This window comes from Notothenia rossii, assembly GCF_949606895.1.
Source record: "Notothenia rossii genome assembly, chromosome: 3".
Taxonomy (NCBI): Eukaryota; Metazoa; Chordata; class Actinopteri; order Perciformes; family Nototheniidae; genus Notothenia; species Notothenia rossii.
In genome coordinates this window covers 13,345,973-13,373,071 of record NC_136901.1, presented here as the reverse complement: position 1 = coordinate 13,373,071, position 27,099 = coordinate 13,345,973, and the positions used below count along the sequence as shown (strand labels likewise).

At 39.8% G+C, this 27,099-nt stretch overlaps 1 protein-coding gene across 1 annotated transcript; it reads right to left on the bottom strand.

Moving 5' to 3' along the window:
* Positions 1–11,339: 11,339 nt before the first annotated feature.
* On the bottom strand, positions 11,340–26,132 carry LOC307032256 (midkine-B-like). Its single transcript, XM_079670110.1, has 5 exons — positions 26,099–26,132; positions 16,446–16,525; positions 15,419–15,586; positions 12,351–12,512; positions 11,340–11,866 (listed from the first exon to the last, which is right to left on the bottom strand). The coding sequence occupies exons 2-5, from the start codon at positions 16,522–16,524 to the stop codon at positions 11,838–11,840; spliced, it is 438 nt and encodes a 145-aa protein (XP_079526236.1). The 5' UTR covers position 16,525; positions 26,099–26,132; the 3' UTR covers positions 11,340–11,837.
* Positions 26,133–27,099: the final 967 nt, after the last annotated feature.

Below are 27,099 nucleotides of genomic sequence, written 5' to 3'. Positions count from 1 at the left end.
GTATGGTTAGGTTTGACCGTAATGTATATATATTGACTGTCATACTGTGATAAATCTTTCTCGCTCTGCCCATTCTTTTTAAATAGTGCTTCTCAGATACTGGTGTTGCTAAAGGTGTGGCTGGGCGTTGAAGGAGAGGATTGCTGTGTGAAGGTGGTGTTTTTTTTTGTTGTTTTTTTTCATTCGGGTCCTGGGGGAGTGCCATATGTGGGGTTTTGTTTTCCATGACCTTTTGCTTTGGGATGGGGTTGGTTGGTGGTGCCGGTGGCCCTGGGGAAACCGACTTTAAGGGGGGGGGGGGTGACGACCCCTGCTTCACTGCCTATGCTGGTGTGGGTGTGCCTTTGTGTGTGGGTGTGTGTGTGCTTCTCTCTCCCTGATTGTATCCAGGTGCAGCCTCTCTCCAGGTACTCCCAATCTGATCAGCGCCTCCATAAAGGATCTAAGTAGGCTGCAGTGGCTCTCTCTCTGCCCGGGGAACGTAGGAGGAAGAGCAGCCCGGAACAGCTATCCTCCTGCATAGTGCTTGTTAACCCTGTTTGGTGGTCGGTTGTTTTGGGGAGTGTGAATAAACTCCTTTTTTTTCCCATACTCACGTCATCGTCTCATCGCTGCGTTTGTTATGGCTGACAGCCAAGCCGTGACACTCTTCTAGAAACTGACTTCCTCTAAACATTATGGGCCATTTCTGCATTTCAAGAAAAATCAAGGAGAAGTGTTCCGGCTTTAGTGAATGGTTTCTGTACAGGGTCCTTTCCAGCAGCCTCCCTTTAAAATAGAAAATATTTAGTGATGTTTTTGTGTATCCTTGCATGGATGTCAGAAACTCAGGCATATTTCTGTCATCATGGTTGGAAACACAGCACTCGGGAAGCTATCAATGAAAGCTGTGAGGTCAAACTTCCTTGTTGTTTCACTGGTAGAGTTTCACACATGCCCTCAAATTCAGAGGCAGTCCTTAGCAAAGCTTTATGTGGACTCGAAAGCTTGTAGCATTATTAAACAAATCCACAATGATCTTGTTCTTCTGGATACATTTTTTTATGTAAAATGGGTTTTTTCGACCTCCCAAAAAATACATACATTCATACATACTCACGTATGTGTGTACTGTATGTCTGTATATTTGGACAATATATTTAAAACCATTTTTACAAAAAGCTGCACAGAAAAAACGTGGGTCAGTTTAGATGCTGTCCCCTTTACTTGTAGGTAAAATAAATCCCAACTAGTATAGATGATAGTGTAAAGCAATATGATCTTCTTCTTTCCTGGTTTGAGTTGTAAAAGTTTGTAGTTGGAAGCATCTTGCAGTAGTAGTTGTATGACAGTAAAAACCTGAGCGCGAGATCTTACTGATATTTGGAACCAAGAAATCAATTGTTCACCAGGAAGAGGTGGATTCAGTGCATCATTGTGCAGGAGGCGGGACCTGTGCTGAGCAGCAAATCCGAGGAGATCCACAGACTTAAAGAACACACCCAATACTTGTTGAAATACACAAGATTCATTATCTACTATTTTCTGCCAGGTATATTGACGAATGTAAACCTGTTTTATCATCTTCAAATCACTAAAACCAGTTGTGGAGGACGTGTTTTTGGACCCTTTATTTGAAGGACTACTCTGATTAGGTAAAGTATGGCATTTAAAAGTAAGGTATGGCATTTAAAAGTAAGGTATGGCATTTAAAAGTAGCAAGTGCACCCCTTTAAATGTCTTCAGAACCTCATAGGAAAGTTAAAGCTTTAGAAATGCCATAATAGTTTACTATTAAATTAAGTAATTTAATATAGTGTCAGAAAAAGTCATAGTATAGTGTGCCATACAAAAAGTCCTAGGAAAGTCCTACTATATATAGCATATATCAACAAATTCTAAAAAGTAATTAAAGGTCAAAGGAATTTGACTTGTCAAAGGGAAGTAAAAAAACTATTGAATTTTTCATAAAAAGTCATTTAAAAAGTCAGAGCTTATCGCAGAAAATCATCAAACATCCACGGTAAATGATGACCTAAAAAAGTCATAGAAAAGTAAATAAAATTGACAATAATTAGCAGATAATGTCCTTAAAATGAGAAATGCCTTTAGAAAATGATAAATAGTTTCTACAAGTCATTAATAATTATGTATATATAGATTTTTTTTAAAGGTGATAATTACTTGTTAATAAATAGAACTTAAAACTTTTCTCTCTTTATGACCCCGTGGCTCACCTGGTATGGGAGGTGCACAGCGAGCCAGGAAGAATCCATGATGCCAGGGTTCTAATCCCCCCTGCAACTGCAGAGCTGCTTTTCAGGACCAAAGAAAGCTAACATTTGGAAAAAAAGCACACAAAAAAAAATCTTTCTGCTATTTCTTACACTGATCTACTCGGCCTGCTTTCCTACGCTACTTGCCTCTCCTGCTCTGCCTGCATCTCCTATGCTATGCTCCTATGCTAAGGCAGGTGCCTCATCTACTATGCACTAACTGCCGCAGCTACTCTGCACTACCACCCTCACCTACTGTGCATTACCTGCATCATCTACTAACTGCCGCAGATACTCTGCACTACTTAACTCAGCTGCTCTGAGTCTCGAACACCGTACATGCTAAGCAGCGGAGCTGAACTCGACACGGGCGCCTTAATGCCGAGAACAGACCCAATCCGGCCACCACTGGTGTTGTATTCGGAAAAACCACTGCACTTAATGAGGATCAAACCTAAGACTTCAGTTCTTCAGTGGAGTCTTATCACTCCATACTATGAGATCTGAGATAGGTCTCTGGTAGAGTTTGTGTCACAACCTCTGCATGTCACTGGGATACAGAACACTGCCTTGAAGGCTGGAGATTCTTGGTTCAATCCTCTTTATTTCCACTGGTTTTCAGGTAAAACATCCAAAATGGTGGGAAAAAGGTAATGAAGAGTTTTTCATTTACAAATATTTCGTAAACATCGGGGTGGTGTATTCAAAATAAAAAAAACGGTCCCGAAATGATCGGAGTTTCCAATCAAAAGTTATTCAAGGAAAAAGGCAGACTGCCACAGGGCCCAAATTTCACACACCGTGTCTAAGCTATCACCCAGACTAGGTTCTATATGGATGCCCACCTCGTAGCGCCAGATATTCAGATTTTAAACTCCACTATGATTCCCCCCAACCCCTTAGCCTAACCTTACCCTGGCCAATCAAAATCTGCTCATATCCACTTTTCACAACAAAAAAATAAATACATTTTTATAGGGGTGTAACGGTTCATAGAAGTCACGGTTCTGTTCATACCTCGATTTGGGGGTCACGGTTCGGTACGGGTTCGGTACAACAAGGAAACGCAAAACGCTGTTATTTATTTTTAACAGTAGTGCAAGTTTTGGTATGAAAATAAGGAACTCTAACATTTGGAATCATTAACTGTATAACACAGTTAAAAACAAACCACAAACAGTAACACACACACTCAGATGGCCATATTATTTATAATGGCTGATGTCAAACAAAAAGGTTAAATAAGCTGTACAACTAAAAAGAATGTCTTGAAAATATTAAAATAAATAATAAGAAACTGTTTCAATCACAATCAATAAAAGCCAATGCAGAACTGTAACATCTCCTGATGTTAAAATATAAAATAAATACAATGATAAATATAAAAAAAACTGAAATCTGTACCTTTAGGAGCAATGTCTAACATGTGTAATTAACTCGTGAGTGTTTGAGGCCATTATGCCTAAATAAAGGTAGGCTACTCAAGCTTTACTCTATTTTCAAGTTTTTCTTCAAAAAGATGAGTTTGTCTACGCTGTCAGTAGTGAGGGCAGATCTGTTGGCGGTAACTATGTCACCTTCCGTCGAGAAAACCCTCTCGCTGGGGACTGAGACTCACTCGGATGTGATTGAGCATGTTTGACGTCTTACCACCTTTATATATACAGTCTATGGTTACCACTAGCATATCGCACCGCTGTCGAACAACGCCGACACACCGTCCTCGTCCAATCCACAACTCGCACCCCATCATTGTTGTATTCCACAGGGAACCCAAAATGTTCCCACACACCTGATTTAAAAGAAGCAGGTGGGTCTTCAAGCTCCTGTGTGTTGTGTGAACTCGCCATAGCTACTAACTTTTCTTCTTCATATATTATGTTAGTTTTGTTGTGTTTTGTTCTTGTTCTTCATTTGTTATTTACGGGCGGCTGGCTTTTAGACGCAATATCGCCCCCTGGACTATATATAGTGTAATACTGCCTTGAGTGACAGACTTTTTTCCCACTCGTAAAAAAAAGGCGTATTCGCCGTGTGACTGCATGTGCCGAACCGTGACGAGTGTCTGAGGATTTCATCGAAGGATGGTCTGGTGGTTCCTCGATTATAGCTCCTCCATTATCGCTCCTCGCTCCTCCTGCAAAAATAAGGCCATTGGGACGCTACCCAAGATGGCGCAGACAAATCAACTTCCGGTGAGACCGGGGAGCGAGGAAATGAAAAATAAGAGAAGTGAGAAAGGGCCACGGACACTGACGAGTTGAAGAGGGGTGAGGGAGGAGGGGTGAGGGAGGAGACGAAAGGGAGGATACACGAGAGCAGACTACGCGGAAGTGTTTTCACTACTCGCGTATAAAAGCCCCGCCCCCATCTTCACCGCTGGTCGATTTCAACACAGGAAAACGGAGAACTGGAAGAATGAGTGGAAAAGCGTCACATAAATGTATAAATCTGACAGCTCCGTGGGAATGATTATGTGCAATTCATTTCTTAAGGTTATACTAACAATTTAAGTCATGTTTAATGATCTTGAACATCACTAAAACATAGCTATTAAGAAAGCTATTTTAGCCATCATAAATGGCTAGATCTTGATAAATAACAATTATTTGTATTATTTTTTTTGTTAAGATATTCAGGAGTTAAATTATTTAAAATTCACAGTCCTGAATGTGGGTTCGTGTTGAATGTGGGGATCTCCAGGACATTTTCAGAGTAAAGGCTTTCACATATTATAATTAGATTTTTATTTAAATGTAGGCCACATTTTACACCAAAACGGAACATATAAGCAGGACCAACCATCATACATTGAATTCCTTGACTAACAAGAGAAAGATTCCTTCATTTAAATAAATATTTAACAACAAATGGGCTTATTTACTTATTACTATATATATTATATTTATTATTATTACTTATTTACTTGTTCTAAGGGGTTATTCAGTTAAGCCCGATGAGAGGGGATACAGCTGTGCACGTCATCATTAACAGACGTCGTTTAAGAGTGAAGTTTGAGTGAACGAGGACGTCCCAATTAATACCTGAGGACTCCTCTGTCCTCGCGTCTCCTCCTCGTGTCTCTCACTCTCATCTTACGGAGGCTGAGCTAAGACGCAAGGAAGGGACGCGAGTGAGGGAAAGGAGGAGGTGAAATATTCATGAGATGAGCCTTATTATCCCTATCCCTCTGAGCCATTTGACTTGTGACAGTTACGTCTCCTTTGGTCAATTTATTGTCTACTTTGGGTAGTTAGACATGGAAAATGCATGGACCTCATGAGGATCGAAACCCAAGACTCCTGCTCACCCGAACAGTGTCGTATGCCACAGAGCTAATTCATTTGTGAATTTATGTTTTAGGTTTTTTGGTAGATTATGTCAGAATGAAAATGTAAAAAAGGAAATAGAACAATTTATTGTGCAGTGCATCCAATAAAACTAATCCTCCAAATAAAGAGGATAGAACCAAAAATCTCCAGTCTTCAAGGCAGCGTTTTATCCCAGTGAGCCAACCTGGGATCTGGGCCAATTCTTTTTCGTTTGGTAATCTAATTTTGCACTTTGGGTATTAAACTTCCAAAAATCTATGCACCTTTAACCCAGGTTAAAAAACTTCAATCCTAGCAGACTCCCGTAGCTCAGTATAAATGGCAGCCAGGTCGCTTCCGTTTCCTTTGCTGGTCGCTTGTGATGCTAGTGCTACGTTGATGCTACATGCTACACACAGGGATTCCTCCACGATTCCTAAACAGATTAACGTTTTGTTAACAATTGCTGCAATCAGCGGTGAGTCTTGTATTGGTAGAATGTATGTAAAATGTTTAATGTTAGCGGTTAGCATGCTAATAGTATTGCTAGTAGAAATATCTTATGCGCAGCATGGGTCTTCACTGATCCCAATTACTTTAAGTGTAACCTTGTGGGCTTTTGGCTATCAGCCCTAAAGTATTGTTTTGCTGATTAATGTTTTGTATAGAAATGGATATAGAAATGTTGTACAACCAAAGATTTATTTATTTTAAGAGATTTATTCAACCAGAAATGTATTTATTTTATTTAAGAGATTTATTTTTATTTAAATGCTTAAAGGGGAAGATACAAATTATTCCTTGTGACCTTTTACAGGTCAGGTTTTTTGTTTGGATATTTCTTTTTTTGCCAGGTGCTTGCCGCACCTGATGCCCTTTCATGGACCTTGATGGCTAGCTAAGATTCTAAACCTATCCTCCCTGCCACATGGTGAAGTAGGATTAAACGGAAAATTAATGAACTTTACCCCGGAAGCTTTTCTTTTGTTGTCTTTTGCCTTTACTGGGCACCTGAAAATAATCATGTGAATTTGAATGAACTTGTTGATATCTTGAATACAACTATTTTGTAACGCATACCTGGTTTCAGTTTGTATTTTTCACACACATTGAGCTCCATAGTCGTTCCTAGTTCTTCTGAATATCACTCATTTAATTACAGCTAATACATTTGCTACACACCTCATGGGGATCGAACTCAAAACCTCAGCTCACCTGAGCAGCGTTCTATCAACTCTTCTCTACGCTTTTTTCACACCATTTTGGATGTTTTACCTGAAAACCAGGGCAAATAAAGAGGATTGAACCTTCAGCCTTCAAGGCAGTGTTTTATCCCAGTGAGCCATTTGACCTGGGCTAGAATGTTTTCGTTTGGTAAACTAATTCTACACTTTGGGTGTTACATTCCAAATAAATATCTGCACCTCCTGGGGTTCGACCCTTAAACCTCAGTTCTTCTGAACAATAGTGTATCTCACTGAGCCATTTGATCTGAGACTCTGTTGTGGTGTTTGGTAGACTTTCTGATACAAAGAATATCTCAAAAGGTCATAGTCTATCTGAAAAGCAGTAATAGTATAGTATGTCATACAATTGAGGCACGAACACATTGAGAACATTTCTTTGCTTATTTGAGTATCATTTAAAATATTTCACCTGAAAAACCAGTGCCAATAAAGAGGATTGAACACACAAGCTCCAGTCTTCAAGACAGTGTTTGATCCCTGTGAGCCATTTGACCTGAGTGTCATCTACTTCGTTTGGTAAACTTATATCTAGATTTTGGGTATTGAACTTAAAAAAACCTCAAGTTTATCCTAAAGCTGTGCCTAGAATAGCTACCATGGACACATGTAAACTGCTCTTCTTTAACCTCAAGGTTTCAAATCACTGCTCCTTCTAAGAATCAAACTCACAACCTCTGGTCCTGTGATACGTCTCATATCACTCTGAGCTAAATGACCTGAGCGGTCTGTCAGTTTTCTGGTAGAGAGTTTCTCTTGGTGGGTTGTGAAACAAATCAGAAGAAAGTCATAGTATAGCACCACTACCAGATGTTAATGTAGAACTGTTCTCTCTGCTTATATGAATTCATTATTTCTGGCTGCTGGACCTTACCTCATTGCAAGTGATAAGCATTGAACACTCAACCTCCAGTCTTCAAGGCAGTGTTTTATCCCTGTGAGCCACTTGACCTGGGACATTTCTGTTTCGTTTGGTAAACAGTTCTTCAGAATAGTCTTGTATCACTCTATGCCAGGGGTCGGCAACAGGCGGGCCGTGGTCCGGATCCGGACCCAGACGCCGACCTATACGGACCCGGACCTATAATCAATACATTAATAGGGGATTTCAATTTTGATGCGGCGATTCTATTTTAACCGCCGCCGACAGGGGGCAAAAGAGACAAGTGAGCGATTCAGGGAGAGAAACACAGAAGAAGAGACGAGAGAGCGGCAGAGAGAAGCGGAGAGGAAAGTGAGTGAAGAGAATAATTAGCGATACAGGGAGAGAAGCGGAGAGGAGAGTGAACAGGCGTGTTAGCGGCAGACAGTGAGAGACAAATAATTCATTCATGTTCATCCTGCCCACTGGGAGCACAGAACCTGTGTGTCTCATTCAGAGACCGTGGTGCTCATTAAAAGTGCCAAAACGCCACTATGACATAAAACACATTGTTTGACCAAACGTTCCCTCTGTCAGTCTCAGAGGCTGCCCAATATGATCAGCCGACCAGGATCAAAATTAAAACTAAATATGGTTCCAGGGCAGGCTGACCGAGGCTCACCAATGAGCACCTGCATGTGCGTATGAGAATGGTCCTGACACCATTTCAGCCCAGATTTGAACTCCTCGCACGATAAACTCCTGCTCAATTCTCGCACTGAATAAAACAAAGTGAGTGAGGGACTGCAATATAAGAGGGAAAGAAAGAGAAACTTTTAAACTTACATTTTTTTTATTTTTTTTCTCTATTTTATTTTTAAATGCAGCCCGAGAGGAACATTACACATATCCACAGTATTTACTGTATAGTTGAATGTTAATTGACAATAAATATTGTTGTTTTTGAATTGTACTTTCTTTATTTGATTGGCAGTCAGTTGTTGATTACATGCAGACGTTGATAAAGCTACAGGCTACTTCAATACATATCACACTAATTCATAAAGCAACTTAGACATTTTGATGTTCCGGACCTTTGCATGGGGAGATTTTCTCTAACTGGACCTCATTGGATTTTAGTTGAATACCCCTGCCCTATACCATGAGATCTGAGTAGAGTTTGTGTCACAACTTCTGCATGTTTGACTCATTTATTATGGGTGTTGGACTTTGAAACCGAATACTCAACATCAGCTCTACTGAGCTCCCTCATAAGTCCATGATCTATATGATATCTCAAAGAAACGTCTAAATATAATAACCTTTCAGTAATTGTCTTTATGGTCTACCCAAGACAGGAATTTAACACACAACCTCAGCTCTACAGACCACACATCTTCCACTCTGAGCTATATGGCTGAACACACTTCACAGTTGTTTGGGACACATTTGTACTTCTACTGTGGGGAAATGGACTTATAAAGCTACTGCACTTAATAAGAATAACAATCACCTCTTAAACTTTATTGCACGTCATTTTATTTCCAAATGCAGGTTTTTAGGGCTTGTTAACATAGCATGACATTAAAGTCACTAATGTGTCCGCAGGGGGCGTTATAAACTTTGAGTCTAGCAGAATCAAATGCTCCACACAGTGAGAAAAGATCCATCCCATCTCCACACATTTCACAGTGTAATATCATTGATTCAGCAAGGGTCACACGGTGGTGAGAGTATTAGATTATGGTACACATTGTTCATGACAGTAATGCATTATACGGCAATCTAAAATGACTACTGTATGTAAACAACCATAAAAACTATAATACACTATGGGAAAAAGCCATTATTAAATGCTTTATAATGTGGAATGATTGAATTCTGATTGTGCAGTGTCATCAGGGCCGGCCCTAGACTTTTGGGGGCCCTAAGCAAGCTTTGGCTTGGGGGCCCCCTCACTCTAGCGCGTTCTCACTACACACAACACGGAACCAACTTTTGTCTTATGATGTTAGCATAAGCTCACATATTGTATAAATAAGCATGTAAACACCGTGGACCTAACATCGTCTAAGGGGGTCCTCACCTCCTCTAGGGGGGTCGGGGGGCATGCTCCCCCGGGAAGATTTTTTTTAAATATTGAATTTAAAAGCATCAATCTGGTGCACTTTGAGAGAAACATTAAGAGATCTATGGATACATATCTCAACACCCATATGAAACAGAACTGTAAACAGATTTTTCTTTATGGATATCTTACAAATCACTATCACTTGTCATATAGTATTTCATAACTCTTTTTCATTTATTCTCTCTGGCTGTCCATCATATAATGTTCACATAGAAACTAGCTGTCAATAGGAATATCATTCAGAAGAATTATAATTTCTTGCAAAAATCTGTCACAAAAAGAGGTTGCACATTTAAATTCCAGTGTTGTTATGGCAACGTCAGTGGCCAAACAGCCACATTTACTGCTGCAAATACATTCAAACATGCTGTTGACATGTAAAGCAGTGGCAACTATGCCACCATTTCAGCTGACTTTTTCTCAGAAATACTGTCACATAACATCCATATATTTCAGTGCTAGGTTGATGCTTAGCTAAGCTAACTGTGAAACACTTTAACTGACAGGACTCCGGATCAAATGTGTACTGTAAGGTAGCTCCTAGCTTCATGTCGAACAGTAAGTCAACATTTCCCAGAGAGCTTTCTTTGAAATCACCAGATAACGCTAAAAAACATTACATTTAGATTATATGACAAAGTGTTTATTTAATATATCTGGCTAGCTATAGCTGCTTGCTAACGGTTTAGCTTACCCCCGCGATTCAAAGTAACGTCAACGTAGCTGTAATTTATGCTTTGCTTACATGTTCGCATTACTTGGAAGTTTACTGACATTTACATACCTTGTTTACCTGGCTCAAGTGATTGCTCTGGGATTGTTGTGTGAGCCACCACTTTAAAATTGTCGTATTTTTTAAGAAAATATTTTCTTATGTCCATCTTCAAAAACTCTGAGTCTGACTGACAGTTTATTTTAAACATTGTCACAGCTCACATGATAGGTACCTGTCAGCCAATAAGACAGATGTTTATTTCCATTCAACTCTCTGGCTGGTCTGGTGTCTTGCCTCTGTTGCATTCACTGAACATGGGAAATTACAATCCTGCCGTCCTCTCTTGTGTCATGATGAGGTTCAGGTAAAGCACGGTTAATGTATTATATTATTGACTCAATAATATAATACATTACTTTGAGAGTAGGCAATCTAGGCATATTAACACAATTAATTAAACATACTTATCACGGCGACGGTTAACTGAGATTTATTTATTTTTTAAATTAAAAATTAAAAAATTTTTTTTTTTTTTTGCTAGGGGGCCCCTTAGTGGCTGCGGGGCCCTAAGCGGCCGCTTATGTCGCTTAATGGGTCGGGCCGGCTCTGAGTGTCATGCCTAAAATAACAAGTTGATAAAACCTAACTTTTAATATAAGACACTTAATAGATGCTTATAATGCACTAACATTAAGTAAGATTGTTTATGGTTGTTATTTGTTATTATGTACATCATCATCCTAAGGACTCATGGAGGCATACATTAAGTTAAATGACATAACGTGATATAAATATAAAGTGATAAAAACCATAGTCTTGAGTTTATTCTCAACTTCACTTTATTCAAACCATGGAAAGCGGTGTCAGTGTCAACATTTGTTCAGTTAGTCAGACCTTTCTTTATCTTTCACTTGCTGTCTGTGTATTGTATTATTATTATAAAATAACTTGGGGCTTGTGTGGTCCCAAGGCAAATGTATAACGCTTATATTCTACATTCCCTTTCATCTACAAGTCACTATGGTGAGAGATTAAAATAAGAATGTGTTGGCTTGAGAAAGAGAATACCTTAACAGAATACATCTTCTGAAATATCTCAAGGAATTTCTAGCTTGGTGGTCTTAAAAATGCAGTCTGAAAAATTCAGTTTGAATACTGGCCATCACTGGTCATGATCACTTTATTAGTCCTAATCTAGAGATGAATGCACATTTACAATTTGTAAAAAGTCCAGAAGAACACGTAATGTCAGATGAAGTGTGCATTCAAACTGGTGTATAATACTCAGGCTATAAGTGTAGAAGTGTTGGGGCCACAGACTAGTTTCCCTTGGCTTTTCTCTTCTTTCCTGAAAAGAAAAAAAATGATATCATTATTTCACCAAATGCTGGTCAGTTATTGAACATTGAGCATATTCATTCAAACAGCTGTCTATCATTGGAAAAGTATTTATTGTGTACAAGTGCTGCTAGGTTTCATCAAAGTTATTAGAAAACACATTTTGAGGACTGTACATGGCTTATAAAACCTACTTTTCCTAAAGACTTTTCATCTACGCTGACAATGATATTTTAAGCATTCATCACTGTCAGTATGATATGATTTATGCCATCAAATCAACTAAACAAAAGTCATTATTATTAGCCTCAGCAATTCTTTACTGTTTCCTGTTAATGAACAAATTTTGCAAGATGACACGCCAAATTAAGATGACGACCAGGTCAAACGTTTACTGTACCTGCAGAATCACTTTACAAATATGTTACTAATGCAACGACCTTCAATCACCCAAATACAATGTTTTTCATTATGACGGTGAGTGCCAGTCTTACCTTTGGTTTTCGTCTTGGTTTTTCCAGAGCAGGGTTTAGAGACAGAGATAGTCTGTTCACACTGTGAATCATACAGAGCCTTCTTCAATGTCCCCGTTCTGGTCCGCGAGCCAGAGCTTGGATTACACTCTCCCCAGCTGACGAACCGATACTTACAGTCAGCTAGAAGGGAGAGAAGATTTGTGAACACAGAAATTAAGGCAGTACAAACAGACATTTCACATATTTAGAATATACATTTCATTCGTATTGCTCATTAAACAGACCTCACCGTTGCGCATATATGCAACAGCTGATCTCAAAGTACAACCTGACCTGTATAGCACTACATGGGTCAGCACTGATTCATGATTCATTATTATTTATTAACCTCCAGAATTCACAGAAAATATGTTTTATTTTGCTGTTGATCATGCCAATTTGGATTGACCATGTCTTACACTGATTTTCCTTCAAGGTATAATTCTGTTTTGTTGAAAAATGCATGAAGGCATGATAGCATTGCAGCAATGGTAGCTTTGTTTATGCTCTATTTTTTTACACATCCCTCCATATTTACAAAGTGTAACCTGCACAGAATATCATAAAAGGCATATATAATTGTTAAAGGTGGGGTAGGTAATTTTGGAGAAACCAACTCGAGTGCGCTAGAATTTGAAAATACACAGCCGGAAAAAATCTGCCACTTTCTCACAGAGCCCCTCCTCCAACACACACGAACGCGCACGAACGCGCACATGACCAATGAGGGCACGAGATAAAATGGAAGGCTGACAGGCAGGTAGGCCATCCAGTTACTTTAGCCGGGCCGGCTGGCTCAGGTGATTGGTCGTGCTTTTTACAGCGCCACGGTTTCCACAGATGAATTTTTTTAATGTATTTATTGTCAACGCATTTGATGTATTCATTGCTATCGGGATGTTAAGAGCATTCCATGGAATATAACAACAAGTGTTTCTGAAATGAATTACATACCCCACCTTTAAGTTTAGTTTTCCACTAACAAGTCCTTAGTTTTATTATCATAAGAAGGAGGCAACACAATTTGACCTTAAATTCTAATGCTGCAAATGGACACAGTCTAAATGTCCCTTAAGATTCATTTAACATCATATTGATCTGATGAGAACAGATAGCTTTAGATAGGTCAACTCTACATGAATAACAACAAAACAAATATTTAACAAACTTTCTAAAGTATAGTACAGTACAGTAAAGTATAGCGTATGGTATCTTATGGTAATGTATGCTTTGGTATAGTATAATATTGTAAAGTATATTATAGCATAGTATATTATAGGATAGTATAGTATAGTGGGGTTCAGAATCTCCATTGTTTGACCAGTCTCTGGATAAGGTGATTTGATGATTAGTTTTACTTCTATGAAACTTCTCCCAAAAATTGCCTCCGGTCCCTCCCATGCAGGATTTATTTTGCCTGAGGGCCATGGACATTTTATTCAGAGAACCAAAAATCACTGCTACATGTGCCTTTATCCTTTACCCAACGGTCTGACTAAATCTAGTCTTCTGCGTCGTACAGCAGCAAGCATGTGTGACCTGGACCTGTATGTGTCTGGAGAGAAAGCTTCTGAAGGAGCGGGTCAGAAGTTGACTGACCTCAACCAGGCCAATCAATGCTCCACCCCTGCAACACCCACATGTGACCCCTGTCAAAACGCTGCTGTGTAGCATCGGCAAAAAAATATGCATTGTCCGTGCATAGAATGTAGATGCAGGGATTATATAGTTTCATACTCAATGCTGACCATCCTGGATATCTGAGGCAACATTATGCCATATGGTCACACTGGTGTCCACATTGAAATGCTTGTGTCCAACTTACACCAAAAAGTGAACTCTGAATTCCTTACTCAAAATGTTTAAAACATAAAACCTACCACCACCTATAGTACTAAGTTTTCATTTTCACTTCCTTGTAGTACTTTTCGTTGTGTCTTGTAAATTGTGTTGAGGCGCTTTCATGTGAAAATGTACTTTAAGTTAATCTTGACTTGAGCACAAGCCACTTTGCTTTAGGCAACCACTGATCCAGTTTGTTCCATCTGAAAAAACCCTGTACAGTACAAATTGTTTTGGGAAAAATAAGACATTAGCAGTGCAGGTCTCCTCCAATTAAAGGAGAAAATCAACCTCCATAGCAATGCAACACCCATGGTCATCCTCTGAGCTATCCGAGACACAAAGTATGTCATGAACATTTGAGGCTGAATCTTGAGAGTTGAATCATCCCAGACACAGTGTCAACACAAACTGTATGGTTATAGCCAGACAGAGGTATGTGTTTATGAACGGGTACTGCTGCAATGTGTTGCATCATATGTTACAGGTGCTTGCAGGTACTGTTTCTGGACTAACATGCTGGGGATCATTCAGGTAATGAAGTGGTTTGTCTTAAAGGGGCCATATTCTGCTGATGATCAGGTTCATTTGAGTATCTAGTGTCTCTACTTTAAAGAGTCCTCTCCTGCTGATGTTCAGGTGTATATCAGTATGTAGTGTCTCTACTTTAAAGAGTCCTCTCCTGCTGATGTTCAGGTGTATATCAGTATGTAGTGTCTCTACTTTAAAGAGTCGTCTCCTGCGGATTTTCAGGTGTATATCAGTATGTAGTGTCTCTACTTTAAAGAGTCCTCTCCTGCTGATGTTCAGGTGTATATCAGTATGTAGTGTCTCTACTTTAAAGAGTCCTCTCCTGCTGATGTTCGGTGTATATCAGTATGTAGTGTCTCTACTTTAAAGAGTCCTCTCCTGCTTATGTTCAGGTGTTTATCAGTATGTAGTGTCTCTACTTTAAAGAGTCCTCTCCTGCTGATGTTCAGTTGTGTATAGAACAGACTACCTACGTAAAATAGTTAATTTATCTAGCTAATTCTAGTTGCAGATTAATTTTCCCAGAAATAATCACCATTTAAACTTGTGTGTGTGTGTGTGTGTGTGTGTGTGTGTGTGTGTGTGTGTGTGTGTGTGTGTGTGTGTGTGTGTGTGTGTGTGTGTGTGTGTGTGTGTGTGTGTGTGTGTGTGTGTGTGTGTGTGTGTGTGTTTACCTCCAAACTCTTTTTTCCAGTTGCACGGTACCCTACATTTCATCTTCTTGTTCTGCTGGTCACATGACCCGTCCCTAAACCCTGCTCCACAGTCCCCGTTGCTAGGGACACAGTTGCCATAGCGCCAGTCAGTGCATTCTGACCCGGACTGCGAGGGTTTGTTTTTCTCTGAGGATGGAATAAAATGCATAACCAGTTATTACCTAAATGTGTAGCAGAGGTTGTATATTATTAGACATTTGTTTGTGTTGATTTCTATAGGGTGTTCTCTCTTTAGCCGATAGAAAACATGCTATTAGCAGCTTGGAAAACATCCTGGTTAATGAGATGTGTGGCCATGTAGCAGCTGAGTGCATCACAGTGTAAGGGTTCTATGTCTGTCTACAAACATAATGTGCACTGAGACTTATGGAAATGTAAATGGGAACAGGTAAGACTGGGTGTTTGTACTTTTAAAGTGCTAAAATCTTCAGCATATCACTCTCTACGCTAGTTAGTTAGCTTATATGCTGAAAAAAACATGACAATACAAAACATTTCAGAAGATATTTATGCAAAACAATACATAAATGTCTATGACATATCGTTGTAACTGTGACTCTTCAGTGTTAAAAACGATTTACTTATGTTAGTTCATTTTTGTTATGCCATATGCAAAGGAGAATCAAAAGCAACTCATTTGTTTTTCTTTTACTTCAGCCATTAAACAACTGTTCATTGCATGTTCTCTTGATGAACAACAGCCAGGCTATCTCTTTTACCCTACCCTGATTCCAGCTTTTATGCCAAGCTATTGACTATGCTAGGCTAACCATATTGTGAAAATAATTCTGTACTTAACACACAGTCAAAGACAAGGCAAATACACATAGTATTTTCCAAAATGTTCTTTACTTTATTATTGATATCACTGTCAGCTGCTATCCACACGGTCCTCATTCACATGTAAATGGTAAAAATATGAATTCATAACAAGTTTGGGATACTAGATTTTAAAAAAGGCAATTTTTAGATTTCAGAATCGTACCTTTTTTGTTTTTTCCCCCAGCAGCGCTGACAGAGATGACAGTGAGAAACAGCAGCAGCAGCAGCAGCAAAGCCCTCATCCTGTAAAAAAACACGCCGAGAGGAAAAATCAACATTAAAAGGTTCACCATTAAGTGTTGAACCCCACCCCGGGGTGAAATCATTATCTGCTCCTCGAACAAAATCACAGCTCATTCCAATCCGACAGGGGACTGCTGAACAACACATACATTATGTTATATATCCTTTCAGACATCCCATGTGCACCATCAGGTTTGCTTTAAACACTTTCACTTCTGCTTGTCTTTAGATATAGCAACAATAACATTCTACATGTTGTGTTGCTTAGTGGACACAACCTGACCCTAAATAAGATGTTTGTCCATTATCCAAGACACAGCTCATGTTGTTGCAATTAAGAAATAACCGTGCTGTGACATGTTCAAGGTATAAAGCTGTGTTTCAATGTATATAGCTCAATACCTTAATAAAAACACCTACACTTCCATGATATTTGCTATCATGTAGGGGATTTCTTTCTGTTTCAGCCTGCTTTTTGTTGTCATTGAACTCCTTGTGTTGGCCGGGTAAGGGTTCAATGCACTGTATATTCTCTTACACCATGCTTTCCACCACCATCTTCCCACACCACATGCATATCATTCTGATCAAGACATGAGCCATAAGCACAGTGATCATGAAAGCGGATCAAAGCTTAAGATCAGCCAATTACTAACAGTTGCTCCTGCATGTTGTTCCCTGCCGTAGGGTTCATTACTAGAAAGCTTTGTCTCGCTGCACACCAAAGTTCCAGACATGATACTGAGTTTAGACATGAGATGAAAAGGCCAGCAGAAGATGTGTTTGACATTTTCTCTCTCCATGAAACTCTTTTATCTTGAGGCTTGCCAACAGACATCATTAACTATCTCCAGCTTTGGCTCAGCAGCCTGCAGGATCCGCTCACTCAACCTAAGGTGATCTGTACAGAAAACTATTCAAATGAGTGAGAAATCAATACAGCCTAACTTTCACATTGTGTGAAACTCATCATGGAGGGCTCCAGATAAAGATGAATAACTGTTCCTTTTACTGTTGAGCGTTAACCCTCAAGTTCTAAATTCAGGGGATAATGTGCAATGAGACGGTCACTAAAGAAAAAATAACCCCCGGCAGGGTGATATGAGACATATTATATATCCGCTAACAAGTCCTTAAACACTGCAGAGCTCAAACTGTTTGTTTATTCCTGTCTGTCTTCTTCTGTTGTTCCTGTTAGTGTTTAAATAATGTGTAATAAACGGTCATAATCTGTGTTTCACTGTGCTCAACATCCTCCAAAGTCAAATGAAATTCCTGCTCTGTGTTATTATTAGTCCAATAACGGCGTCGACCAATCAGAGGGTCAGGGGTTTAATCCCCACCTGCTGCGGTCAACATGTCCATGTCTCGCTGGCATGTACGGTATAAAATGGTCAGTTTAACAACATATACTATTTATATTCCGTTGAACAGGATAATCTGTACGTGCAGACAACTTCTAAAAGCAAATATACTTCATGTGAAGTCAGACTAACACACTTTCTCTGTCTAAGTCACAGTGCAGGCGGAGCTGCCGCTGCGTGATGGAGGGGGGGGGGGGGGGGGGGGGGGGGGGGGGGGGGGGCGATGACAATTAGAGCCGCTCCCCTAATAACCCGTCCAGGGAGCGGGCGGAGCAGCAGCATCCCAGGAGGGAACCATTCCAAACTTTCCCAGGATCAACCCAAGCAGCAGCGGGGGGGATGAATATATTCATCTCATTCACAATAAAGACCTTGGTCGACCAGAGCCTCTTCTACGTTTGGTATTCTGTAAAAGATGTCGCTGATTACGATATGAAGATGAAAAATGTGATGAGACAGAATGAGGTGGAGGATTCACTTCTGAGTTTGGCTTTAAATTGCATTATTAAGACATTTTTGATTCACAGACTGGAACAAAGAAGGTCAGGGTGAAGGTCAGAGGTCATTCATGTTGTTTCCAGTCAGAGTTTAAGGTGAGAGGTTATTGACTGTGCTCAGGATGCATCCCATAATAAGGCCCAACAGAGGGCCAGCTATACATGTCTCCATTAACAACATTAGATACGATGATAGGGTGCAGAGAATACGTTTTTTGCAATAAATATTATGCATTTATGAAATAAGTTTTTCTTTCTTTCTTCTCTCCGAGTCTGTAGCTTCATGATAAAAAACAGTTTTTGTTTTTTTACTTTTTTGGAACCAATAGGACACTTTAACATTTATATTATCTGCACTGGCAGACGATATGGGACCTGAGAGCTGCCAGCAGCGGGATGAACATTTGATACAGCTATTGTGCCATGACAATTATACAAACAGAGTTTAAAGTGCAGCAGAGACAGGGACAGAGGAGGGTGAGGGTCTGTCAGCTGGGCTCCTATAGTGTGTATAAGTACAGCTAGAGTACTGTGACGGCATTATATAAAACACTCTGGTGACAGTGAGAGTCACCGAGCAAATCACTGTAATAGATTCACGGTAAATGCACTCTGTAAGGGGTCCCTTACCATATCATTACACTCTTTGTTCCTGTCTGTGTGTGATAGAAAGCAGCTGTATGTTTGTCACGACAATCCAACTCACAAGTCAGAGCCCAGAAAACAAGTGATATTTCTCTGACCCTGTACTTTCCTTCTGATAGTGAGTATAACATGTGGCTGTGAAATAATCTACGTTACTGTTCTGCCGTTATTCTCCTTGTCTCTATGCCTGGCAGTTTGGCTAAAGCTACTTCCCCTCACAGTGGGAATAACAACCTTTTTTGAGACCAATTTAGCCTTCATTTGGATGGGGGAGATAGAGGGGCGTGTTAAGGGGCTGGGGGCCGGATTTCAAACCTGCGTCAGCAATATCATGGACTGTCAAGTCAAGTATGCTGTGCTTTGGCCCCTTCACATCGAATTAGCATTGAAAAGAAAGCCACAAAAGGTGCATTTAGGAATGATCAACTGCCAACACTGTGAAGCTCGATTCGTTAAATACGCATAAGTATTTGTCTTGGGGGAGGGACTTAAAGAAGTGTCCCTTGTTGCTAGTAGTTAGCTGGCTTGCTGCAGTGCATGTATGGTTCAATCATGATTAATACAAACAATATCTTGCATATTGGGTTCTTAGGTTCACAAATGCACTCCGACATGTATGAATGTGAAACAACACCACACATCCCCCCCCCCCCCTGGGACCAGGGAACAGAGGAGCAGACCAGAGACTCAGAGCAGACTCCAGTTCTGTGGGTATTGCTGTCTGGGACAGTATTAGCATCATTATTGTGTGGTTCTGTAGCTCCTTTTCATTTGGTGGCATGGTGTGGGAGCGTGTGACAGAGCTAGTTTCACAAATCAGTCGCTGACGGTTTGCTGTGGCTGGGTCAGAAGCCTTCGCCTTGTTGTAACAACTAGATGACAAGAGAAAAAAGTTTCTGTGAACACTGTGCTGCCAGCTACAGCAGAGTGCTCCATGAGTTATATGACCAACAGGAGGCAAGAGATAGAGTTAGGCAAGTGGTCATTATAAGTTATTATAAGTCAGTTGTTACATATATACTGTAAAGAGAAAGAATGAACTAGATGTTCAATATGATTTATCACGTTCTGGTTGATTTTCCAGAGAAAACGTATTGTCCAAAATCCAAATACCATTATTCTGATCAAGCAAACTTCAAACTTCATAAATAATGTGATTAAAATAATGCGCTAAATGGTTTGCCAAAAGTACTTAAAACAAAGTGCCAGTAATGTCATCAACTATAGAAGAATGCGTCAATAAGGTGTCTAATAATGCGGTCGGAAAACTGTGAAAACCGAGTGACTTTCCTCTCTGCTCTGATTATCTGTCAGCGCCTGGAGGTCCAGCTTCCATTAGACACAACAGGAAGACAAAAAAGTAGTCCTGAAACCACATGGCGTGTTTTTATGAACATGAAAGTAGACAAAGGCAATATCTCTTCAGGGTCATGATGGTAGGAGAGGTTATTTCCGGTGGAATGAGTGTGTCAGAGAAAGGAACAACGGCAGTGTTCAGTGCATGGAGTCCTCCCCCATGACTGAGATTACATTGGCATATAACCAAAGGCCATTTAATATCCTTTTACTCTGTCATTTCATTCTGTAAATGAAACATACATTTACAAAGCTATCTCCACTGGAAGCCCTGTTCTCATTGAGGCCGCTCAATGTAAGAATAATGAGTCGCCCCATTCAGTGTTAAACAAGGCTAACCTTCTTATCTGCTCAGCCTTTCTATGGGTATTAACCTCGCATTAACGCGTGTATTGTGGGAAAATAGACTTGCAGTGTGAATAAATGCAGACTAGACTGCGTGAGACGTGGGAGAAAAATGTGTCTGATACGCTTGAGCCACTATTCAGAATCCTTTTGTGTCGAGTTATCTGGTTTAACTAACCCTAACAAACAAACCTCGGTAAGTCAACCAAGTCCGGCTACGGGCGCATTCACATGAAAGGGACAGCAGGAAACAAACAAAGTCGCTGAGAGGCTGAGGCCGGGCCTGTTTCATATTGTGTGACACGCTACAAAAAAGTACTTGCTGAGATCAAAAACTCTGTTGCAAGATAATGTGGTTTAATGAAAACTGGGATGATCAACTTATTCTCCTTGGACATGTACATTGTTATTAATCAAAACAATAATTCAACTTGCGGTCAACAAAAGGTACAACGACCCACCCTCTCTTCCACACACACCTCACACAGGCGAACAGGATTATAATGAGTGCCGCCCATATCCATGTGACCCAAGCTAACCAATCAATAGTGCTTAAACAAATATCTTCTATTAAAACAAAACATAATACTATAGCCTACATGTTTCACGGCTCCTACAGGCGGGGTTAGCAGCATTTGACCAATCACAAACATGCACAAGAGTACTGACAGCGGAGCGTGATTCAAAGTCAACTATAACATCAGATAAACATGAAGAAGATACACTTTATACCTCAACACATAATCCAGGATCAAAGCAATTTAGTTAAAGCTGCAAAGGTCAGGAAGAACAGCACAAACAGAACTAAGACTGTGAATCTGTAATTAAAAGATTTGGGTTGGAGCCTAATAACCTAATAATCATGTGAAGCACGAGTGGATCTGACTTTAATTACATTTGAGTGCTTCACCAACTCAATGTGTTGTTTAATTGCGTTTTTCATGGAATAGACCATATTAATCATCCCCAAAAATGAATAGCTTATAAAGACTTGATTTAACGCAGTAATGAGTTTTATTTTAATAACTTTTTGGCCATTTTTAATATGTTTTGCATCCTGCTCTCATTGGTGGAATCATTTCTACGTCCTTGTCTTTTCAGAATTAAAAGCATTTTTCAGATTTTTAGAGCAGTCAGCGCAGAGCTAGGGCTACAACCAATCACCTGTCATCTTCTGCAGAGCATGCATTTAGCAGACAGTGTTTTCTGACCATGGACTAAGAGTCGACGAAGCAAAACACACTCACCTTATTATAAAAGGCTGACAGTATTTATGTTGCATGGTCACTTTTTTTTTTATCTAAAGCCAAGTGTGCTGGTGATAGACACATTCTGCTTTCCAGTGTGGGGTTGGTATTCTTAGCAAATTATTCCAAGTGAGGGAGGTTAGAGATAAGGGCTTGAGAGCTGGTGTGTGTGTGTGTGTGTGTGTGTGTGTGTGTGTGTGTGTGTGTGTGTGTGTGTGTGTGTGTGTGTGTGTGTGTGTGTGTGTGTGTGTGTGTGTGTGTGTTGACTCTGTAATTAGAGATTTTGGATGCAGTCAAGCGGAAATGACTTCTTTTCAGCCCCTGTTTGACCTATTAACTGAAGCAGGGAGACAGGACGGCACAGAGACAGAGACAGTTCACACACACACACACACACACACACACACAGACTTTCTGTTTTGCTGTCTGATGGGAAAATATGCTTCAGTTTTAATCAGCACAACTGTCTTCACTCATTACTGCGACTCAAAGCTTCAATCTGCACAGAGCTACTGTAGCACAATGCATCAGTGTGGACAATGACTGCAGTCCACAATGAGCTGGGAGTTATATAATGCACAGCTACAATAGACAATCTATCAATCTATTCAATGGTCGCAACACTACTCATGGAAATCAAATTCAGTCCACAGAGTACAAATATGTCCACTTTCTGATTGAAACTGCCATTATGGACCCTGGAAATATCAGAAATGGACTCAATACATGTCATGTTTTGGTGTTGCTTTTTTGTTTTGTTTCTTTCCGTTAACGGTCAAGTGGGAGCAAATTTTTTGTGTTTCTCTTATTTTCCTACAATACTGTTATGATTGGCTGACATCCCCCCCAATATTCAGATACGCTCAAAATGTCCCCCCCCAATATATAGCCTAACTGATATAATTTTTTTTAAATAAAATTGCTATTCTATGACTTTTTTATTTTGGCTATTTGTATACTTGAAAATCTTCATTTTCTGTTATTGTGAACTTCACCAAAATGATATATTCTTTTCATATGTAAATTGGTTCCGCCTTTGTTTGTTTATGCATATCTTTATTTTGTACCCGGTGGGTGTATTTAGCTGTCGCGCGTCCGAGTCCAGCTTCAGTTAGCGTTGATGCTCCAAGCAGGTCAGTCATGTTTTAATTTGCCCTCCATCAGTTCTGGTATCTTTTTCTAGTTAGCTCTAAAGTAATCTATATTATTTTCTTTCGTAATGATAATGTTAATGAACCCTCTGGTTTAGCTTCTTTGTGTAAATAACTTGTAGTTCTGATGTTAAAACCGAACTTTTCAGGAATAGTAGCTAGGGGAGTGATTAGTCAAATATGCATAAAGAAAAAGTAAATCTGTTTACAGTTCTGTTTCATATGGGTGTTGAGAGAGGTATCCATAGATGTAGTGCCTAATCTTCCCAGGGATAATGCCCCCGGACCCCCCTACTGAGGTCTACCACCTGCCTAAACACCCCCCGTCAAATTGTCCCACCCATATTGAGGATGCTTCCTACACCTATGCCTGAGACACAGTTTTGTGAATATTGTTGTTTTTATGAGGTTTAACAGGTTTTAAAGTGTCCCATGCGTTAGTGAATATTTATATATTTTCCTTTAGATTAGCAGGAAATTAATATTCAAATTTTTATTTAATTTTTGGTCCCCCCCAATGTTGACTCCATGGTTACGGCCTTGCGTTTAGGGAGCTATATAGAAGCCTATGGACATCCCGGAAAGTTGAAAATGTACGCTAAGGGCCGACCCCCTTGCGTTGGAAAAAGCCGACACAGGAGACCTTGACATAACGTCAACATAGGCCGACCTGGGAGTGAGGATGTGTTGCCCACAGCACCCCCTCTCTGGCGCTGAGCCTGCAACCCCGTTTTGAAGAAATGTGCAGTGCCAAACAGGCTCATTGCAGCCACTAATGATAAGACACACTTTTCTGCCAAATATCAGCATTTTCTTTCTTTTCATTTTTTTTGCACAGATTGCATAGTGGCAAAGTATTATAACTTATTGTTCTAGCAAAGGGATTGCACAATTGTATTATGTATTTTATTTGTATTTTAAGCACACAGACTCATGGAGCATTGTTCTATTATCACTGTTCTAGCAAAGGAATGCTCAAGTTCATATTGATGTATTTTAATAAATGTTAACTTGGCCCATTACGTGACTATTTGTGTTGGGGGGGGGCGATTTTTTTTTTTCTCCAAAAGGGGGGCCTGACAGAAAAAGTTTGAGAACCACTGCTCTACAGGAACAATCCAGAATATTCCATGAGTCAGCTCTTCCTGCAGATGTCTCACATTAAACACGCCAGGAGAGGCACAGATTACAGCCTTTGATTCTTTAAGACGTTTAATGTGAAACATCTGTGATTCAGCAGGAGTGCGGAAGAACGGCAGACACTTTCATTCAACTTGGTGGCAGCAAATGCAAATAAAGAACACATTAAAAGAACCGATAGGATGGACTTTTACATTATGGAATGAGGCCTTTGCACTGCATTCATGAGACGTCAAAATGAGCAAAAGAAACGACTTCCCAATCAGGAAATTAGACCTTTGGAAGAACGTGTGAATGAACGTGAATGAGTCTGTGTTCATCAATTCATTGAACAACACACCCAGCTGGGGGCTAGGTAACACTCCAGCAGAGGAATACTTTACATAATGCACAGACACTGGGAGGAACAGAGAATATAAATGGATGTGACACGTTGGAATTTAAATATAGACCTTCAAATATAAACCTGCTTCCCAAATAAAGACCTGGTTGTCTCTCACTAGTTGGTATTTACAGGACTGCACTGAAATGTGTGTGTCGGTAATATTCACTGCAGTAATGGTTTACACAATCAGGTTTTTATTGAGCTGCCTCTCTCTAACCACCGCTTGGTTGCTGCTCTCCGCTCTGTTTGAGGGCCAGTATGTCAGCATAAAAAGCCAAGTTAATAATATGTAATTCTCCTAAAACTGCTCCCATCTGCCACACACACACACACACACACACACACACACACACACACACACACACACACACACACACACACACACACACACACACACACACACACACACACACACACACACACACACACACACACACACACACACACACACACACACACACACACACACACACACACACACACACACACACACACACACACACACACACACACACACACACACACACACACAGAATGTGCCAACACAACAAAGCTACTTAAAGCTGCAGGAAGCGAAAGCATGCGTTTTTAATATTTTTAATCAAACCCTAAAAATATGCTACAATAGCTTGACTTCTTTCCTCTCACACACACCACCTAAAGTGTGTAAAGAAGAGCTTTACTTGCACTATTTTAAAGTTGAGGATTGGGGGAAATGCAGAAAATGGGACAAAAAGACTAATAAACCCAGCAGGCAGATAATCAGCTCTGAACAAAAGGCTTAGAGAAGAAGACAGAGCAGAGAACAGATTAATGTGAGACGTTCATTCACCAGCACAGGAAACACACTCTGCATAATAATAATAATAATAATAATAATAATAATAATAATAATAATAATACAACTTGAGGGCTAATAACAAAACTTATGTAAGAGGTGGAAAGTACACACTTGAGGTACTATTTACCTGAGTATTTTCATACTATTATTTTACAGATGTATTCACGATCAAATTCAGATTTTAACACACAATACTTGTATAATAGGATTATTTTGTATAGATTAAACCATCTAACATTATGTATAAGTACCTTAAACCATGAGAAGGGTTAACAGAAACAAAATTGTCAGAAGTTTTTTGTTCAAAAAAACAGTTCCAGCTTCTTAAATGTGAAGATTTGCTGCTTTTGCTTTGAAATATTTGAATATATTTTTCTGCAGAAGTACTTTCACTCCTAATTATAATTCATAAAATGCAGTACTTTTACTTGAAATTGACAAACTTTACAGTGTGTTAGTACTTATACTCAAGTAAATAATCTGATCACTTCTTCCACCAAGTATTATCATGCTTTTAAAGTAGAGAGCACTAGAGGAACTGTCCTTTGCTAAATGTTAGTATCACAGCTGAGAAAGTGATGGAGGAGCTGAGACTCACTTACGTGTCTACCAGGCGGCTGCAGGAACACTGTGGAGTTTAGTCGCTCTCTCAGCACCCCCCCGCCCCCACCCCTGCTTTGTCTCCCTAAACCAGTTCATTCTGGTTGCATTGGCCCCATTTACACACACACACACACACACACACACACACACACACACACACACACACACACACACACACACACACACACACACACACACACACACACACACACACACACACACACACACACACACACACACACACACACACACACACACACACACACACACACACACACACACACACACACACACACACACACACACACACACACACACACACACACACACACACACACTTTGAAATAAAGATCTATATATTGTAGGTAGACGTTCTGAATGGATTTTCTTTATGGTTTATATTTCATTTTTCTTTATTTTAAATACAAAAATACAGTTTATGCTTTTGATTTGTGAATTTAGCTTAAACAGCATTTGTAAACTATTACTGTTACTACATAAGGTTACATAATTACATATACTTAAGTAAAAAACATATTTTTGTTATTAAATTTCTCTTAATTTGAACTGCATTTGATATTGAGGTAATCCAAAGAAAGTAATCAGGTTACTTGTATATCTTCCTAGTCAGATTAGGTTACTGAATACCTTTTTGACATGTATAGTTTCTGTAACGGATTACATTTCTAAAGTTACCCTGCTGGTTGTCACGAGCAAATCAAATGTGAAACCCCCCCCCCCCACAGTTTTCTGATTGTACAGATCCCCATCAGCGGCTGACAGAGCCCCCGGCCCCTGCGAGGATAATCTTTCTTTAGCTTTTGTTGTTTCTTTGATCCTTGTGTATCTTATCTTATCAGACACCACTGAATCAATGCATGTCTTTCTTTCATCTTAAACCCACGATGTGGAATTGATCTTCATCAGGGGAGAACAAGACATCAAAAAATAGAAGAGAAATATATTTTTAAGCCGTAATGTTTCACAGAAGCTTTGATGG

Bases quoted from the DNA above. Each gene is read 5' to 3' on its own strand.
- LOC307032256 (XM_079670110.1), bottom strand. From the start codon at position 16,524: ATGAGGGCTTTGCTGCTGCTGCTGCTGCTGTTTCTCACTGTCATCTCT. The intron at 12,513-15,418 runs GTAAACACACAC...TCTCCCTTCTAG, and splicing joins CTGGAAAAAAGAGTTTGGAG to CTGACTGTAAGTATCGGTTC. The intron at 11,867-12,350 runs GTAAGACTGGCA...TTTTCTTTTCAG, and splicing joins AACCAAGACGAAAACCAAAG to GAAAGAAGAGAAAAGCCAAG.